At 40.1% G+C, this 18,525-nt stretch overlaps 1 protein-coding gene across 3 annotated transcripts; it reads right to left on the minus strand.

The window, feature by feature from the left end:
• Window positions 1-4,243: 4,243 nt before the first annotated feature.
• Window positions 4,244-14,949, minus strand: MTERF2 (mitochondrial transcription termination factor 2). 3 transcript variants are annotated; one of them, XM_004473299.5, is made up of 4 exons: window positions 14,810-14,949; window positions 13,993-14,051; window positions 11,589-11,689; window positions 4,244-5,608 (listed from the first exon to the last, which is right to left on the minus strand). In XM_004473299.5, exon 4 carries the CDS (start codon window positions 5,578-5,580, stop codon window positions 4,393-4,395), a length of 1,188 nt encoding a protein of 395 aa, XP_004473356.1. In that variant the 5' UTR covers window positions 5,581-5,608; window positions 11,589-11,689; window positions 13,993-14,051; window positions 14,810-14,949; the 3' UTR covers window positions 4,244-4,392. The 3 variants fall into 3 exon arrangements, with proteins under 3 accessions (XP_004473356.1, XP_004473358.1, XP_004473357.1); XM_004473301.5 differs by having other exon boundaries at window positions 11,589-11,699; XM_004473300.5 differs by lacking the exon at window positions 13,993-14,051 and having other exon boundaries at window positions 14,810-14,948.
• Window positions 14,950-18,525: the final 3,576 nt, after the last annotated feature.

Here is an 18,525-nt window from a genome sequence, read left to right on the forward strand (position 1 = left end):
GCAGTTCAGAGAGTGCTGTAGCCAATTTTAAGTATGTTTTGTACTAATGCACAAATATGGCAACATCTCCTAAAATGTATTTTGATACCAAAGTGATAATGAAATACATCTTAAAACATCGAATAAAGATTAAAAATAGAGCAGATTTCTAGGTTCCACCTCAATTTGCCAAATCTCTGCAGGTGCAGTCCTCTCTCAGGACTTTGCATTTTTAACAAGCTCTGCATGTTATTCTTCTGTATACTAAAGTTTGAGAACTGATGGAGGAGTTAAAAGTAGGAAACACTTTCCTTAGCTCTAAGTACCAGCCTAGACCTCCTGTTGGACAGAAATCACTCAAAGGGATGGGGACTGGTTTTAGAGACTGCATAAAATTGATGTTTACTGGGCATTACCCATGTCTTTTTTTTTTTTTTTTTTAGATTTAAAAAAAATTTTTCTCTCTCCCCTCCGGCCCAGTTGTCTGCTTTCTGTGACCATTTGCTGTGTGCTGTTCTGTGTCCACTTGTATTCTTGTCAGCGGCACTGGGAATCTGTGTCTTTGTTGTGTCATCTTGTTGTGTCAGCACCCGTGTGTGAGGTCCCACTCCTCGGCAGTCTGCACTTCTTTTCACGTGGAATGGCTCTCCTTATGGGGAATGGCTCTCCTTGTATGTGGGGCTCCCCTACGCTGGGGACACTCCTGTATGGTATGGCACTCCTTGTGTGCATCAGCACTGCTCATGGGCCACCTTACCACGCGGGTCAGGAGGCCCTGGGTTTGAACCCTGGACCTCCTATGTTGTATCAGTTGAGCCATATCCGCTTCCCTATCCATGTCGTTTTGAATTCGCTTAAGTCACAGTCTGTCAAACTCATGTCTGAAAACAGAATAGGGCTACTCAGAAACTAGCCCTTCACTCAACTGTTGGCATTCAGTGCTGCCTGTGTGCCTGGTTTACCAGGCCATAATGTGTACTCACTGGACGTCTTCTAGGTATTTGTATTTACTTTGGCAGCTAATTACAGTTTGCTACAGAAATGAATTTAGTCATACTTAAAATGTTTTGGCGAAGTAATATTTTACTAGAGCCATTTTTCACAGGGGTATTTTATGAAAGGATATCTTGACTCTGGTATTTTATGGAAGGATATCTTCCTGATATATTGGTAATTTTGAGTTTTTAAAATTCTCTTTTGTAGATATTAGTATTATCAGATATTAATGATAAGAATGGAGAAAAGGCAAAAGCAAAACTAATCCTGAGGGTTAGTGGCTCAAAATAATGGAGTGGGATTTGGTGTAAGAGAAAATAAAATAGGTATACAGTGTGTATGATCTTGAATGTGGAATTGGTATTTAAATAATCTTTTAAGGTAGGGAAGCGGATGTGCCTCAAGCAATTGGGCTCCTATCATAGGAGGTCCAGGGTTCGATTCCCAGGGCCTCCTGGTAAAGCCAAGCTGGCCCACATGGCAAGCTAGCCAGAGCAGAGAGCTGGCTTGCCCAGGGAGCTGGTTTAGGAAGATGACAAAACTACAAGAGACACAGAGGAGAGACAATAAGAGATGCAGCAGACCAGGTTGCTGAGGTGATACAAGAGATTGAGCACATCTCTCCCACTTCAGAAGGTCCCAGGATTGGTTCCCGGTGCCACCTAAATAGAAGACAAGCAGACACAGAAGAACACACAGCGAATGGACACAGAAAGCAGACGGCGAGTGTAAAACAATGGGAGGGGGCACAGAAATAAATCTTTAAAAAAGAACTATTTCTGTAACTGGACTCAAGCAACTGAATTTGCTGCTCTGCTGTCTATTTTCTCTTTAAATTAACGGCCACAATCACACAAGGCCATTCAATTCTGTTGTACTTTTCTAATATATATGTTCACTTTCGTTCATCTGAAAATGATTATTTCATACCTTTATCTCTTCATGCCGCCTACTGTCCTCCTTCCCATTGTTATTTTCTTAAAAAAGTGAGGAAACTAGACAGCAACTCCCCTACCTTACACCACCCACTCCATTACCCTGCCAGCATCTGTTCCCACATTCATTCACAGTGGACTATGACCAATATCCAAAGGCAATCCACCTTCACTTAAGTATAGCAATCCTGCGTTTTTTCTCTCATCAGTCTTTACTTAAAAAGACAGATCTGGATTGCGAAGGTTACTTGGATTTGCTAAATAACTGAGTAAAGGATGATGTTGCCTGTATTTTTCATAATTTTTTCATGAAGAAAAGGACATGAGCACACAGTGCACAGGTGTTTGAGTGCTATAATCAATTATTTGTTCAAGCTCCACGGTTGATGGGAAGCAGATTTGGCTCAACTGAGTGTCCGCCTACCACATGGAAGGTCCAGGGTTCAAACCCAGGGCCTCCTGATCCATGTGGTGTGCTGGCCCACGTGCAGTGCTGATGCTGTGCAAGGAGTGCCGTGCCACGCAGGGGTGTCCCCCACATAGGGGAGCCCCATGCCTAAGGAGTGCGCCCTGAATGGAGAGCCACCCCGCATGAAAAAGTGCAGCCTGCCCAGGAGTGGCACTGCAGACACACACAGCTGATACAGTAAGATGATGCAACAAAAAAGAAAGACAGATTCCCGGTGTGGCTGACAAGAATACAAGCAGACACAGAAGAACACACAAGCGAATGGACACAGAGAGGAGACAACTGGGGATGGGGGGAGGGGGAATAAATAAATCTTTAAAAACAACAACAAAAAAACTGGTTAAATGAGCCAGTTTTTATCTGGGTAATGTTTATCTTGGAATAAGATAATTAGAAACTTGAAACGTTACCACTAAAAGCAGTACCATTACATAACCCTTATGGGGCAGACCTGGATTTTCAGAACGCTTTTTAAAAATCTACATTTACTTCAAATGTATATAAGATCATTTCAAATTTAAGAGGTTTCACAGAGACATTTTCATAAACATCTCTAAAACTTGTTATTAGGACTCTACTTTTGGCATTTCAGGTAGCAGTGACTTTTCTTAAGCCAACTCAAAAGGAATCTTTGTATTCACAAGATTTAAATGGGAGTCAGAATTAAATAAATCTGGGCTCTGCCACTTGGCAGCTGAGTGACCACTCATAATTTCAGTTTCCTCATATGTAAAATGAGGAAAGTAATTAATACACATAAAAGTATTTTGTGAGGTATAATGGTCATATTTCAAACAAATTCATCACATAAAAAGGCTCTAATCACTCCTCTAGTAGAACATTCTGTTTTTGGGTGATTACTGCCAGGTTCTCAAAGATACTCATTTACTCCAACTAGGAGGTGACAGCAAGTTTTGCTTAATGAATTTTATTAGAAGTTTGATGTTTTCCTTGACACAAAGATCCAGAAATCAGGTCACATTCAGATCACAGGGTTTCAGGGCTGGTGGTGAGGAAGAAGACTGGATTTGCATTCCAGATGAAACGTGCTATGAATAAAAATGTATTTATACTTTGAATTAAGAGCGGTCTTGTCAATTTCTTGGAAATGGTTTCCTTAGTATAAAAGGTTACTACTGTGCCATTTAATAGTAGATGAATTCTTGAAATAATAGCTCTAGGTGAAAGCAATTATTTTATTTTTTATTGATTTTGTAAAAATATTACATTAAAAAATATGAGGTCCCATTCAACCCTACCACCCTCACCCCACCACTCCCCCCCCCAGTAACCCTCACTCCCATCATCATGACTCATCCATTGCACCTGGTAAGTACATCTCTGGGCATCTCTGCACCCCATGGTCAATGGTCTACATCATGGCCCATACTCTCCCACATTCCATGCAGTGGGCCCTGGGAGGATTTACAATGTCCGGTGATTGCCCCTGAAGCACCATCCAGGGCAACTCTTAAGTCCCAAAGGCGCCTCCACCTCTCATCTCTTCTTGCCATTCCCCATACCCATCAGCCACCATGTCCACTTTTCCCACTCCAATGCCACCTTTTCTCTGTGGACCTTGGATTGGTTCTGTCCGTTGCACCTCTATGTCAAGAGGAGGCTCAGATTCCACATGGATACTGGATGCAATCCTCTTGCTTTCAGTTGTAGGCCCTATAGACTCCATGGTGTGGTGGTTGTCCTTCTTCAACTCCATCTTAGCTGAGTGAGGTAAGTCCAATAAATCAGATTGCAGGAGCTGAAGTCTGTTGGGGCTCAGGACCTGGCTATCATATTGTCAGTCCAGAGAGTTAGCAATTTTATTTCAAATAAATACAATTATGTTTTCAAATACAGCAAATGAGTCATATTACCTATTTAGAGATAACAAACACAACTCAGAAGCTAAACAGATTCATAAAATTACTCGTGTCTACAAAATCCCTGAATCACTTAAGTCTTTGCTCATCAGTTGTATTCTGCACTACTAGAAAGAAAACATAAGTCAGTAAGTTACTTTTCAATATTTAATGGTGCCACAGGGTTAAATATTGGCCTTCCTTTTTTGGCTTGAATTTTACCGTAGTTAGCCTCAAACTCTTTTTTGGTTCCATTCAGGTTTGCAAGATGTCCCTCCATTATTCTATAGCCTAAAGAATTTAGTTTCCTTATCCTGTACTGGACTATCTGTGGTGTTAATTCAAGAACCATTGGTGCCTCTCTTATCTGAGCTATGGAAATCCCTTCTTTCAGTAATCCCTGAATTCTCTCGTCCAAAACTGGAACAGAATAATATAAAAGGGCTGGGCATTTTAAAACTAATTGCCTCAAGTCATGATCTGTGCATTTAAATGTATTTTTAGAGAAGGAAATACTGTTCTGTATCTTTCCAGGGCAAAGCTGAAAAAGAAAGCCTTTGAGTTTGGATACAAGTTCTAGAATTTCAAAGTTTGTGAAACCTTGCTCCTGGAGAAATTCTAGTGTTTCCTTTATAGCTGCAGAAGAATTTAACAAAATAAAAGGGTTTTGGCTTAACAATTTTAGTAGCCAAACTTTCATATTGGCCTCGGAGCCCCCTAAATTTAGATAACTCTCTTGGAGAATCTCTATCATTTGCTTATTCCTCTCAAAAGGATTAAGAAAAATATTAGGTGCGGTCGTCAAAAATCTGCTAATGATCACATTCTTGACTCCTAACTCTTGAAAGAACTGAATGTTCAGCTTCTGGTTCTCCTGGTCTTTAACCGTAAAGAAAGATTCTGGAAACTGTTCTATTAACTTGGCTAAGTCTTTCTCATTTTTGCAGACCAACTGCCAGAGTTCTCTCTGGGTATCAACAGCAGTTGGACTATAGACAATTGCTTCTGGGCAGCGTTCCAAAATATGGGCTACAGAATATTCATTGAGACCTAGTTTTTGCAAAATATTTGCAATTTCTTCAACATAGGTTTCATCTTCTGAAAGTACCCATCCTTTTAATCTGCGAATTTTCTTAATATCAACTGAAAATTTACAGAGTTTTTCCACTGTTCTTTTATTTTCTCTGTTTGACTGTGTATCAGTTGTGTAGGTCAGGGATGCAAAAAGAGATCTGTATTTTGGAATTACTATCATTTTTCTGAAAGAATGCAATCTATGGGGCTGGGATCTCATCAGCAACATCCAAAACATGCCTGTAATCCACTGGCAAATTCCCACCATCCTGGGACTCAAAATGTACTCAGTGAACCTGTAAGAAAGAAAATGTAGGTTTCAATATAAGGGGCACATTGGCTTTTAGAACATATACACTTAAACTTTGAGGTATAAGCAGTAAAGAGAAGAACAGAATAAATTTAAATTACTATACAAAAGAAAACTCATGAGAAAAATGCATTGAAGTAACTAATACATACCCCCTCATTACAATTTAGCTATCTTTCAATTTAATAAAATATCTATTTGAGCTTTGCAACCACCTTATGAAGTAGGTATTTCCATTTCTACAGATCTACAGCAAGACCACAAGAGATACAATTTATAGATCTCATTGTTATTTTGACACATTCTCTTTTCTATACTGTTACAATTCTTCTAGGAGACATATTGCACCCACACACATACTTTTTTGGAAATATTTTACCTTTTCAATTTGATGCAGATGCTTAAGGGCAGGGGATGGGGGTGGGGGGGGTTATATGGGAACCTCTTCTGTTTTTTTAATGTAATGTTCTATGTGATCTAGTAACTTTAATAAAAAAAGTGTTACTTAAAAAAATAAATAAAAAAAAAAGGGCAGGGGGAATCATGTCTTATATTTTGGAGTATTTTTGCCATACTGAATTTGGGTACTAACTATCACCCAAAAGGAGTCAGTTAATTAGTTTCATTTAAAATGAGCTAATGAACGCATGCTTGTTTTATTAGAATTATGTGAAAATCCTCTTTTAAATACAGAATTAAAGTAAGTCTTAGCTGCGTAAAGTAAGAAATACAAGTGACTGTCCCAGGGGTAACTTCCCTGAGGAACCATGGGAAATCAGGTTAACTGTGGAATAGGGAGCAACTTTTAAAATAGTCTAACCAGCTGTTCCTGCTTAACAGTCTTTAGTACCTTGAGATTGTTTTGTGCCTAGTACAGTATGTCTTTACCACTTTTTCTTTTGACTTTGATAATGAAAACATACCTACTTTTTGTTTTTAATCTTTTAGTACCTGAGAGTGTTCTTAAGTGTCTTGGCCTTGCCATAAAAATGTGCAGCATAGACCATTTAGCTAGTTAGCAGCCTTCCCTAATTATTTGTAGGTTTGAAAGGAAAGTCAAATATAGGCATTTCTAATCACGTCCACTAATAATACCCTTGCCATATATACCAAGGGCTCTTCACTTTCCAGCCTGTCATGACTAATCCAAATAAACGATTGTTGTAGACACATAACTTTCTCATTTTCGTTTACCATCCTAGTAGTAGTAGCTTGTCGTTAGTGCCTATGGAGACTAAAACAATTGTAGGCCTAACTTGTTTTATTTCTAGTGGTTCAACCAGAATTTTCTACAGATAATTCCTCATATCATTAGCCAAGATGGCAATATTAAAGTATTTTTTAACCCTGGATTTTAATAGGAAGGAGGAGGTACAGCATTAATGATGAAGAGCAAGGGCAGATCTGGGTTTTTCTGTGTGACCCTACAAGCCTTGGGATCCACATGTGTTGAGCATGCTGCAGAAGAACTGAACTCCCAGTCATGGCCCTAACTTACAGATGATCTTGGGAGAGTTATTTAACCTCTTTGTGCAGTGGATTAAATAAGATAGTAGTAATTAGAACAATGCTGTACAATATGTGCTCAGTCAATAATAATAACGGCTATCTGTAAAACAAAACACCATCTCAATTACAGGGATACTGTGAGGGTTAAAATGCATGTCAAGTACTTTGCACAATGCCTGGTAAGTATTCAATAAATGGCAGCTAGCCATTATTAGGAAATGTTTGGAACTAAAAGTCTTACAGCAATATGACTTTAAATTGTATTTTAAACAAAAATACATTATTTATAAGGAGAAACCGAAAAAACAGAATTCAGTTTTCCAAAATGATAATGGTTAATAAAGCCAATAACACTCACTGCAGAGTTTGCCAAATTCTGAAAAGTGTAAGAAAGCAGGAAAGTCTTATAATTCTACCACTTAGAAACAACTGCTGTTTATATTTTGACATATAAATATCAATTTTTAAAGTATTTCTTGCTCCATTTATTATTTTAAAAATACATAAAACGGGGCTGCCTTGTGCCTGGGAGTTAGGTTTTAAACTCAGCCTATAAAGTGAAAATGGCATAGATTCATTTTCCTTGGAAATCTCTTTAGCAAGCACCATGCTGGAGACCAACATACTGTCTTCCATTAAGTCCAGCCCAGCCAGGGGGTCCTCCAGGGTTGGAAGAGATTGTTATGTCTGGCTGAGCACCATGTGTAGTAGGTTGGCTTAGTTTGGTTACATTATACAAAATGACAGATCATTAAACATTAGACTGCACTCACCATGACAAGATGCTTACACTGACAAAGAGGCCCCTGCTAAATGAGGCTAAGGAAACAGCAGGTTGTCTCCATTTCCTGCTTACTCCGGGGTGACCTATAATGTGTCGAGTGCCAGGTGAGTTGTCTAAATGATTAAAATTGTCAGTCTTCCCCTGTCAATCTCTCTCTGATGAGCAAAATGGTAACTGCAAATATGAAAAGTATGAGTGTTGTGACTCTTCTGTAATCAATGCACATGATATGGGACTTATTTTCTGCTTCTTTTACTTTATTTATATGCTCCCAGGATCTACCATGGCATTAAAAACTCTGTCAATATTTAAAATTAGGGCATGATATTATACGGGATGGATATGCTATAATTTTCTAATTCATTCCCTAATATTGAACATTTAGGCTATTTGTAACTTTTGCTATTTGCTAAATATCTGTCCACATTTCATATTTTTTCGTTTAGGTTGGATTCCTAGAAGTAGAATTACTGGAGAGGGTATGTGTGAACATTTTCAAGGCTAAGTTGTTAAATTTATTGCCTAGAAAAACTATCTCAGTTGACATTATCACCAGTGGTATAAGTGCTTCATTCTTCAGTTTTTATTTTTGAGATGTGAAAAATGATACACCACCAAATTAATTTCATTTTATTATTAGTAAGGCTGAGCTTTTTAAAAAAAATTTTTATTTTTACTTTTAAAGTAGTTTTAGATTATATAAATGTTACATAAAAAATATAGGGGATTCCCATATGCCGCAGCCCCACTTTCCCCTATTAACATCTTTCATTAGGTGGTATATTTGTTACAATGAGCTTTTCTTAAGGAACTATTTTGACCATCTTTATTTTCTTTTGTGAATCAACCATTCCCACCTTTTAGCTGAACGGTGATATTTCTGCTTTCTAAAAAATGACTTGTATAAACTCTTTATATATTAAGTCTAATAGTCTTCTCATTTTTGGAAATATTTTCTCCAGTTCATTTGCTGTTGTCATTGGTATATGTAACGTAACAAAGTGGATCATTTAAGCAGTCAAATTGTCCCTTTCATATATAAGTCCTATTGCTTTTTTGTCTTTCCATTATTATTTTTGTTTTGTGTGTGTGTGTTTATTTTTTTAAGTCCTACTACTTTTTCTTTTTTTTTTTGAGGTACCAGAGGCCACAGATCAAACCTGATACCTTGTATGTGGGAAGCCGGCACTCAACCATTGAGCCACCATTGGTTTCTCTTGAGCTGGTTTTATCGTTAGTTTTGCTTGTTGTTTTTGCTTTTTTGTTTTTTTCAGGAGGCACCTGAACTGAACCTGGGACCTCCCATATGGGAAGCGGGAACTCAACTGTTTGAGCCACATCTGCTCCCACCCACTGCTTTTTAAGAACCAGATTAATTCCTTCTATACTTTTTGAATTTTTAAAAGTTAACTCCTTAATTCATGTGAAATTCCTAGGTGGGAGCTGAGAATATAAATAGATGTTATCAAATCAAAAGATTTTACTATTATTTTTTGAACAATGTTTTCGTTCTCTATGACTTGTGATGCCTCCTTTATCACACATTAAAGTAGGTTCTATTTCTGGCTAGCCTCCACCCCAAACCCCTCATTATTTTGCAATTCTCTGAATGAGCCACGAGGTTCATTTCTGGCTTGTGATGTATAGTTGGCTCCCTCTGCCATCCCATCTTAAACATTTCTCTGGTCAACTCACTCTTATATACTCCCTACCATGTCAAATCTTCTCAACTTGGACCTCCAATACCTTTCCTCATTCTCTTAACCAATGTCCTTGTCTCTTAACTGTACCAGAAAAGGAGAGAAACTCCTCATACCAAATGTAAAATGTCTACCATCTCCCTGTCTGTCCCCGTCTCCTTCCCACCCAGTATTGGCAGCCAGTGCTGCCCCTCCTTCTCCCCTTCTCCGTCTTCCGCCTAGCCGTTATCTAGACAGCCCACACTTTCCCCTTCCCCTCCCTTGCTCCTAACCTCTTAGCCAGCTTACTGTCCAGTAACCGCCTACGCAAGCAACAGCACCCGCCGGCACCAATCAAGTCCCTTTACGTATCCCTAGACCCTATAAAACCATGTCCCCTTCAACAATAAAGTAGACTTGTGCCTAGACCTTGTCTCCGTGGTGTTCTTGCTTGCACCGCGCGTCCCCCGTGCCTGAGCGGAGAGAGCGAGGGCCCAACAGTTTTGTGCCGAACCCCCTCCTCTCCTTCGACCGCAAGGCAGCCCCCGTCCGGAAAGCCCGCCCGGCCAACCGCGCCGACCCTCCCGGAGGCCCGCCGCTGCCCGCACCTGTCCCTCCAATTATACCTTCTGTTGTCTAGGGTTCTTTCATGTTCCTGCTCTTGTGAACTGGAAACTCTACAGTGCTTCTATATTATTCACTCCTCTAGCTGAATCCTCCTCTCTGGTGATCCCATCCTTCACCTCAATGGCTCTTAAACACATTTAGGCCTCTTCCACTTAAAAAGACAATCTTTCTCTCATTGCCTCCCCAACTAAAATTCCATCTTTCTTCACTCCTACCTCCCCATCTAATTTTTGCAGATCCTTTTCTCCTTCCATTTCCTCTCATCCTATCTAAATAGCTCTCAATAAGGATAAATTACAAGTGATTAGAACCAATGAATAGTTTTAAGTTCATGTTTTTTTGACCTCTCTGCAGCTTTCAGCACAGCTGACATCCATCAACTAAGGAGACACATCTGGCTCCTCAGCAGCTTGGTTCTAGACAGTCTCCCCCTGCACCTCTAAAAAAAAATTTGTTTTTAAAGCCATTTTATTGAGACATATTCACATACCATGCAATCCATCTCAAGTGTACACTCAATGGCTTTTGGTATAATCACAGAATTTAGCATTCATCACCACAATCAATAATAGAGCATTTTCATTACTCCAAAAAGAAAAAACCCTTACCACTTAGCAGTGACCTCTCAATCCCTCCATCCTTTCCCTGCCATACATAGCTACTAACTTTATTTCATCTTTATAAATTTATTAATATTTATAATTTATATAAATGTAGTTTAACAATATGTGGTAATTCATGTCTGGTTTCTTTCACTTAGCTTAATTCTTTTTACAGTTGATGAAAAAATATTAATATATTACTATTCACTATAGTCCATAGTTTGCTTTAGGTATATTTTTGCCTAAATACCACCCTATGATTAACATCTTGTAATATTAATATACATTTGTTCTGATTCATGGAAGAATATTCTTATATTTGTATATTAACCACACTCATCATCCACAATGGGGTTCACTATATATATTTTTTCAATTGAAAGTGTTTGTTTTATATGAAAAAAAATTACAGAACACTAATCATACGAACAATTTGCCAGTTGCACTAATGATTGTTCATATACTATAATGTTGTTATTTTACATTTTTCAGGTCTACTCCAGCTATGTTTTGATTATTATTTGCATGGAATATCTTTTTCCAGCCTTTCACTTTGAACTTGGTTTGTCCTTACATCTGAGATGGGTCTCTTGTAGACAACATATAGACGGCTCATTTTTTAAAAAATCCAGTCTATCAGTCTATGTCTTCTAATTGGGGAGTTCAATTCATTAACATTCAGTGTGATTACTGTAAAGGCATTACTTCATCCATTTTTTCCTTTGGCTCTCTGTTGTTATATCATTCTATTTCTCCCCTTCTTACCTTGCAGTCTCTCCCTAGAGATCTGGTCCTCATCCAGGGCTTGAGTCAATCCACTTGGCCTCCTCTCCAGCATCTTCTCAAAGTGTGATCTTGTCACTCCCCTGCAATAAACTTTTCAATGCACTTTAGTATAAAAACAAAAACCAAAATAAAACATAAAATGACTTACCATAGCGGACAAGGCCTCCTTGTCTGGGCTCCATCCCAGTTGCCCTGTCTCTCTCTCCCTACGCTAGTTAGCCACACACTTGCCTCCTTTCAGTCTTGGTGTTTCATCTTTTCCTATCACATTGTCTTTGAAGATGCTATTCTCCCTGCCTGAAATGTTTCTGTCTAGTTATCTTCTAGATCTATATGTTCAGTTTCTCAGGGAAACCTTCTTTGACTTTGATGAGTAGATGAAAGTTCCCTGTCCCCAGTAAAAGCTTTCATGGCACATGGTACCACTCTTCTAAACCATTTGTCATGGCACGTGGTACCACTCTTCTAAATCATGTGTATTTCTTTTTTAACAAATCAATTTTATTGATACATAAGAATAATGCATAAATCCATCCAAAGTATACAAGTAATGGTATTTGATATAATCGCATAGTTGTGCATTCATCACTTCAATCATTTTTATACCAGTTTCATTACAAACAAAAACTCATCACTTCTCAACCTCTCTAAGCTTCCCCTGCTGTATACAGCTGCTTATCTGTTTGTCTCTGTAGTTTATTTGTATTTATATTTTGTAAAAAGTCTTATTAATGCAATAATATGCATATTCATATTTCAAATGCGGTTTCAATGTTATACATTCCCATGTTACATTTTTAAGTTTTCCTTCTAGTAATATATGTCCTTAGAATTTCCCTTTCAAACATTGTCATTTGCATATAATAGCCCTGCTAGTTACAAACACTGTGATGTGCTTTCATCATTTCTATTCATTTCCAAAGATTTACTAAAATAGCCTTTTTACCAGTTCTACACAGATTACCCCTTAGCTTTCCAGTCTTTACCCTCATTCTATTTTCTGGTGACCTATATTCTAATTATTAACTCCATGAGTTTACACAGGGGACACCCCTGCATGTGGCACTCCTTGTGCACAGCAGCACTGTGCATGGGCCAGCTCACCACACGGGCCAGGAGGTCCTGGGTTTGAACCCTGGACCTCCTATATGGTAGGTGAACGCTCTTATCAGTTGAGCCACATCCGCTTCCTAGTTTATCCATTCATCGGTTGATGGACACCTGGGTTATTTCCATCTTTTGGCAATTGTGAATAACGTGGCTATGAACATCGGTGTGCAGATGATCATGTGTGTTTTTGACTTACCCATTAGTAAACTCAATGAGAACGGGGACTGTGTCTTTGTTCACTATGGCGTTTCAATGAATTAATGAATTGCTTTTCTTCATCTGGCTGTCATCACTGACTCTAAGGAAGCATTCTGGGCAGGTGATCCTCCTGTGTGCTCTCTCAGAGCACCCTGCCCTGACCCTACTGTAGTACTACCCACACTCTTATCTCTTCTTCATTCACTCAACTAGTAGGTTTTCTAGTTCATGCTGTGCATCAGGAATTCAGTTAGGCACTAGCTCTTTGGCTGAAACACTACATAACTTTTCTTTGGATCACAGGCCCATCTAAGAACCTGATGAAAACTACAGACTCTCTTTTTGGAAAAAAGACCCACACCCACAACATTTTGCAAATGATTTCAGTAGGACTCATGGACCTCCCTGCAGCCCTGGCATGATCAACCTTCACTAGATTGCTTGTGCTGGGAGGCCAGGGATGGAGTTCTGTTCTGCTTTATCCCCCAGTATTCAGCAAAGAACTTGGTCCACAGCGGAACAAAATCATTATTCGTAAACTGAACTTGAATGAACAAACCAAGGTCATGAGGCAACTTAATGTAGTGGGTGAAATTGGGGGCTACTGGCACCAGTCTGCCTGGGCCTGATTCCTAGCCACTAGCTATGGCATGACTTGAATTATATTCACCCCTCTGTCCTTGGTTTGATCATCAGGAAAATGGGAACACTACCTCACTGGGTGACTGTGAGTTAATAATGTCATAAATCACAAGAGCATTCAGAAAACTCTTATATACTACCTCACGAAGTCATTAGAAACAGATGGCAGATAAAGTAATTTGTGAAAGGTTGCACAGTTATTAAACAGCAGACCTTGGATTCAAACAGAACAGCTTGCTCCAGAGTCCTGCAATACTGCCTAATACATGCCAAGTACCTATTAGACAAGTACCTGGTACTCAATAAACAAAGCAGTTTTTATTATTCTAAAGAAAGCTAAAACCACATTGTTAAGAACAAATCAAGAATTCAAATGAAAATAATTTTCATGACTTCAAATACACCAGTTTTCCATATTTTAAAAGAATCTTACCTAAATTCCATGTGCTTTAAACCAAGATTTCAGAATGATAGGTTGGACATATGTGCAGTCTGCAAATGAGCAATAAACATCAAAACTCCCTTGGCAACGATTACTTACTTATATATATTCACCTCTCCTACTAGACTCTAAAAGTTTTAGGGCAAGAGCTGTAGTTTCCAGTCATTCTGTATCCCACCCGCTAGAGTTTAGTTTTGGTTGACACATGTATTTTAGAGAAAGTAGCTATATTTAACAAAACGACAATAAAATCCCCTCTGAATTCTAGGACTATGAAATAATCCGCACCTGGACTATTTGAAAAAATTTAGTTGACAAACTTCTAAAGATTCAGCTAAATAAATGTCTTGTACCCAACACATAGTTAATGCTCTTCGTAAAAGCTTGCTAAATAATGGGAGCTATTTTCTTAAGCTTCATGTTTCTTAAGCATTCTGAAGTGGAGATAAATTCACTTGTAATACGCACAATTTTCATACTAGTCTTCTCTACAACCCATTAACTTCAACTAAGTTCTACTTTTATAACATGTCTCATCAGCGGACAGTTTCAAATTAATCCCAGTGTTTATAAACATGGGAAAACGAGCGCCCTAGGAAAAGGAGCTCCTGGGCCGACCCAAAGGCGCACGTTTACGTTACACTGGGTCTCCGTAGAGGTTTCAGATGGGCGGCGCCGGGCCTCGCGCCTGGAGAGTTGGGCTGACGGGCGGGCGCGGAGCAGTTCCGCGGCTGGGGCCCCGACCCCACTCTCGGCCGCTGGGCGGTTGGCCTGAGGATCACCCCCAAGGGTGGAAAAAGCGACTCACCTGTTAGTGCTCGCTCCGCGCACGGCGCAGAGTCCCGCGTCTATGGCTTGGTCCTCCCTCCCTCAGTCGACGTTACCCGGAACCCGCCGCCTTCCCCAGGGCTGGGGCCTGGTTCTCGAGGGGCGGCTCTCAAAACCCGGCCTCCGTAGAGGCCGAATTTCCCTCAGCAGCGGCCACCTCCCACCTGCCCTTTCACCTGCAGCCAATCAGCGCAGGGGAGACCGGTGAGCCCGCAGCAACTCCCCTATGTCAGCCAACCGGAGCGCGGGATACGGTGACGCAACCGGGGGGATGGGGCAAGGCGAGGAGGCCGGCTAGCGTGGGAATCCGCATTCCTGGGAAAAGTTTCAGTACTAGTAATTATAGCCTCTGGCATTTTCACACCCTTTCCTACCCAGCCTATTAGGCTTTGCTTCTTGGGGAATGTTATTAGCCCGTAAAAGAAAAAAGAAATAACCACGAAACCGCTATATCTTTTAAGATATAGCCATTAGGAATTCCCAAAATAAATTAATACGTAAAGACCCAACGTACAAAAGAGTTGTACTTAAAAACAAACAAGGTTCAACTCGGACCAGACTATCTCTGTCTACATATAACAGCATTTAAAAATGCTTTTTGACCTAAATCAAGGGGGAAATGGAAAGGACAAATGAGTTTATATGGCTGAGTCTCTAAAAAAGAGCCGGGAGGTTATCAGAGGGGTTGCCTTATGCACACCTGAGCAGAGTCCCAGAGACAGATAAAGTAGATACAACCCCAGGTATTGGTTCTTCTGAGGGCTACAGAGACCCACAGGTTCTATGGTCATGGCAGATGGAGTTCAGTGCCATGTCAGTTGGCCCTTCTTTGGAGTTGGTGTTTCTGTGTGATGGAGCAGGACTCATGTCATCTCTTTTCACAAGACTTTCCTGTTACTTTACCAGAATTGTAGTTGGTGCTGGGGTTTAAGATGTACCCAGGGGATCTGAATCTCTGGACTGACCATATGATAGCCAGGCCCTGAGCCTCAACAGACTTCAGCTCCTACACTCTGGTTTATTGGACTTACCCCACTCAGCTAACATGGACTTGAAGACTGTCAACCACCACACCATGGAGCCAAGAGTGCCTACAACTGAAAGCAGGAGGATTGCATCCAGTATCCATGTGGAATCTAAGCCCCCTCTTGACATAGATGTGGAATGGACACAACCAAGCCAAGGTCCTCAGGATGGAGGAATAGAATATGGATTAGAGTGGACTTATTGATATTCTATTCATTAACTATTGTGGTTAGAAATCGAAGAAAATGTGGCATTGGTGTGGAAAAAGGCCATGGTGGCTGCTGGGTGTGGGCAATGCGAGGAAGAGACGAGATGTGGAGGCGTTTTTGGGACTTGGAGTTGTCCTGGGTGGTACTGCAGGAACAATTACCAGACATTGTATGTCCTCCCATGGCCCACTGGATGGAATGTGGGAGTGTGTGGGCTATGATGTGGACCATTGACCATGAGGTGCAGCGATGCTCAGAGATGTATTCACCAAATGCAATGAATGTGTCATGATGATGGCGAATGTTGCTATGGGGGGAATAGTGGGGTGAGGGGGGTGGGGGGGGGTTCATGGGGACCTCATATTATTGAACCCAGGACCTCATATATGGGGCACAGCCACTGAGTTACATCCCCTCCCCTGACTCATCTTTAAAAGCCTCTTTCCCCAGCCATTCTCCCCCCACTCCCACCCTCACCCCTTTTCTCTCTTCCACATGACTGAATTTCTCCTTAGTCAAGCTCAGTGTACCCTCAATTATTATCTTTTACCCATGCAATCAACAAATATTTACAGCACACCTATTACGTGTCAGGCATGTAAAACAGCAACTGAAAAGACGGTGGACAAGACACTGGAGAATGAGATACATTCTCTGCCCTCAGGGAGCTTATATTTTAGAGGGGTAAAAAAGACTAATAACATGATTGAATCACAATTAGAGTTAAGTTTCCAAGAACAAGGTACCCTGAATCTGGCCTAGTTGTCCTGTTTGAATGTGGCCGTGGATTAGGACAGCTGAGTTCACAGCACACTGCACAGTTCTAACCTGATCCTTAACACACAGCCCTGAAACGCTTCTAAACTTCTTTCTTACCTTCTGGAGTGAGCTCCTTGTGGATACTGACCATTCTCCTACACAATATGCCTAGCACACAAAAAAGGACTCAGGAAATAACTAAATCTTTGAGTCCCTACCTTTTGTATCCAGTTTATGCTCAATAGGCTTTGTTGAAAAAGAACAACACTTGCACTTTTACTGTCCTGGATCTTCACCTCAAGATCAACTCTCATCTCTGGAATATTACTCTGCAATTAATTGAGAAGCTAATACAGGGTAGGTGGATTCTTGACTAGCCATCTTTCTCCCTCTGTATCACACTTACACAAAAACCCTATTATTCATAGATTTACTGCCCACTTTTTCCCAAAATGTAAGAATTTAAGATCCAGACTAACCAAAATATATAACTTTTTTTTTTTTAAGATTTATTTATTTCTCTCCCCTTCCCCCCAGTACCCCCGCCCCCAGTTGTCTGCTGTGTCCATTCGCTGTATATTCTTCTGTGTCTGCTTATATTCTTGTCAGCAGCACCTGGAATCTGTGTCTTTTTTTGTTGCGTCATCTCGCTGCCACTCCTGGGCAGGTTGTACACCCCTGTGTGACACAGCACTCCTTGCACGCATCAGCACTGTGTGTGGGCCAGCTCAACACCCAGGTCAGGAGGCCCTGGGTTTGAACCCTGGACCTCTCATGTGGTAGGCGGACACTCTATCCGTTGAGCCAAATCCGCGTCCCTATAACTTACTTTTAGGATGAGAGAACTAGGAGTTGGAATCAGAAAAGATAAGTTAGGAAATGGTACACTCGGTCCCTAGAACTGCATGCTACAACCACTTGTCAGAAGGAAAGGAGGAGAGATGTGCACTACGGTGCTTAAAAGCTTGTACCATAGCTCCATGTGATTATGTGAGAAATGACAACTCATATGACCTTGTGCACTGCAATCAAAACTTGAAACTGTATTAAAAAATATGTTCTATCTCAAGTATTAAACAGTGCATTTCCAGGACCACACAGAAAAAACATGAGGAGGGAGAAATGGGAGAAACTACTATTATGCATATTATCTACAAGAAAATGGGGGATAAAATAGAAAGGTATGTTTGAAATTATGGGAAAATCCTGACGTTTCTAGCATGTAAGAGATGCACTAAAAATGATAAGGATATCATTGACTTTTATATCCCAAGTTTACTAATTTGAGTGTAAAAAAACATAAGAACTTTTCATAGGTTCATTCAAAAACTTAGTTCCCTCAACTTAATTTTTCCAAATTGCCCAGCAAAGATTTTGGTACAAAGAGGCTAAGAAGTGTTTGCTGACATAATGACTGTCCCTTTATCCCTAAATACTTCAGTGGGTATCTCCTAAGAACAAGGACATTCTCTTACATAACCACAGTAAAATGATCAAAATCAATAAATTTTTAACGTTGATATAGCACTATTATCTAATGTACAATATGTAACACAGTTTTACCAGTTGTCACAGTAACATCCTATATATAGCATTTCCCCCCAGGGGTCAAGATCCAATCCAGGTTCATGTTTTCATGGATTGCATTTAATTGTCATCTCTCTGGTTTGTTTTTTTTAAAGGAGTTTTATTGAGATATATT

The sequence above is a fragment of the Dasypus novemcinctus genome, chromosome 12, assembly GCF_030445035.2.
Source record: "Dasypus novemcinctus isolate mDasNov1 chromosome 12, mDasNov1.1.hap2, whole genome shotgun sequence".
In the NCBI taxonomy this organism is placed as follows: Eukaryota; Metazoa; Chordata; class Mammalia; order Cingulata; family Dasypodidae; genus Dasypus; species Dasypus novemcinctus.

Coding starts and splice junctions, on each gene's coding strand:
- MTERF2 (XM_004473299.5), bottom strand. CDS start 5,580: ATGGTGGGAATTTGCCAGTGGATTACAGGCATGTTTTGGATGTTGCTG.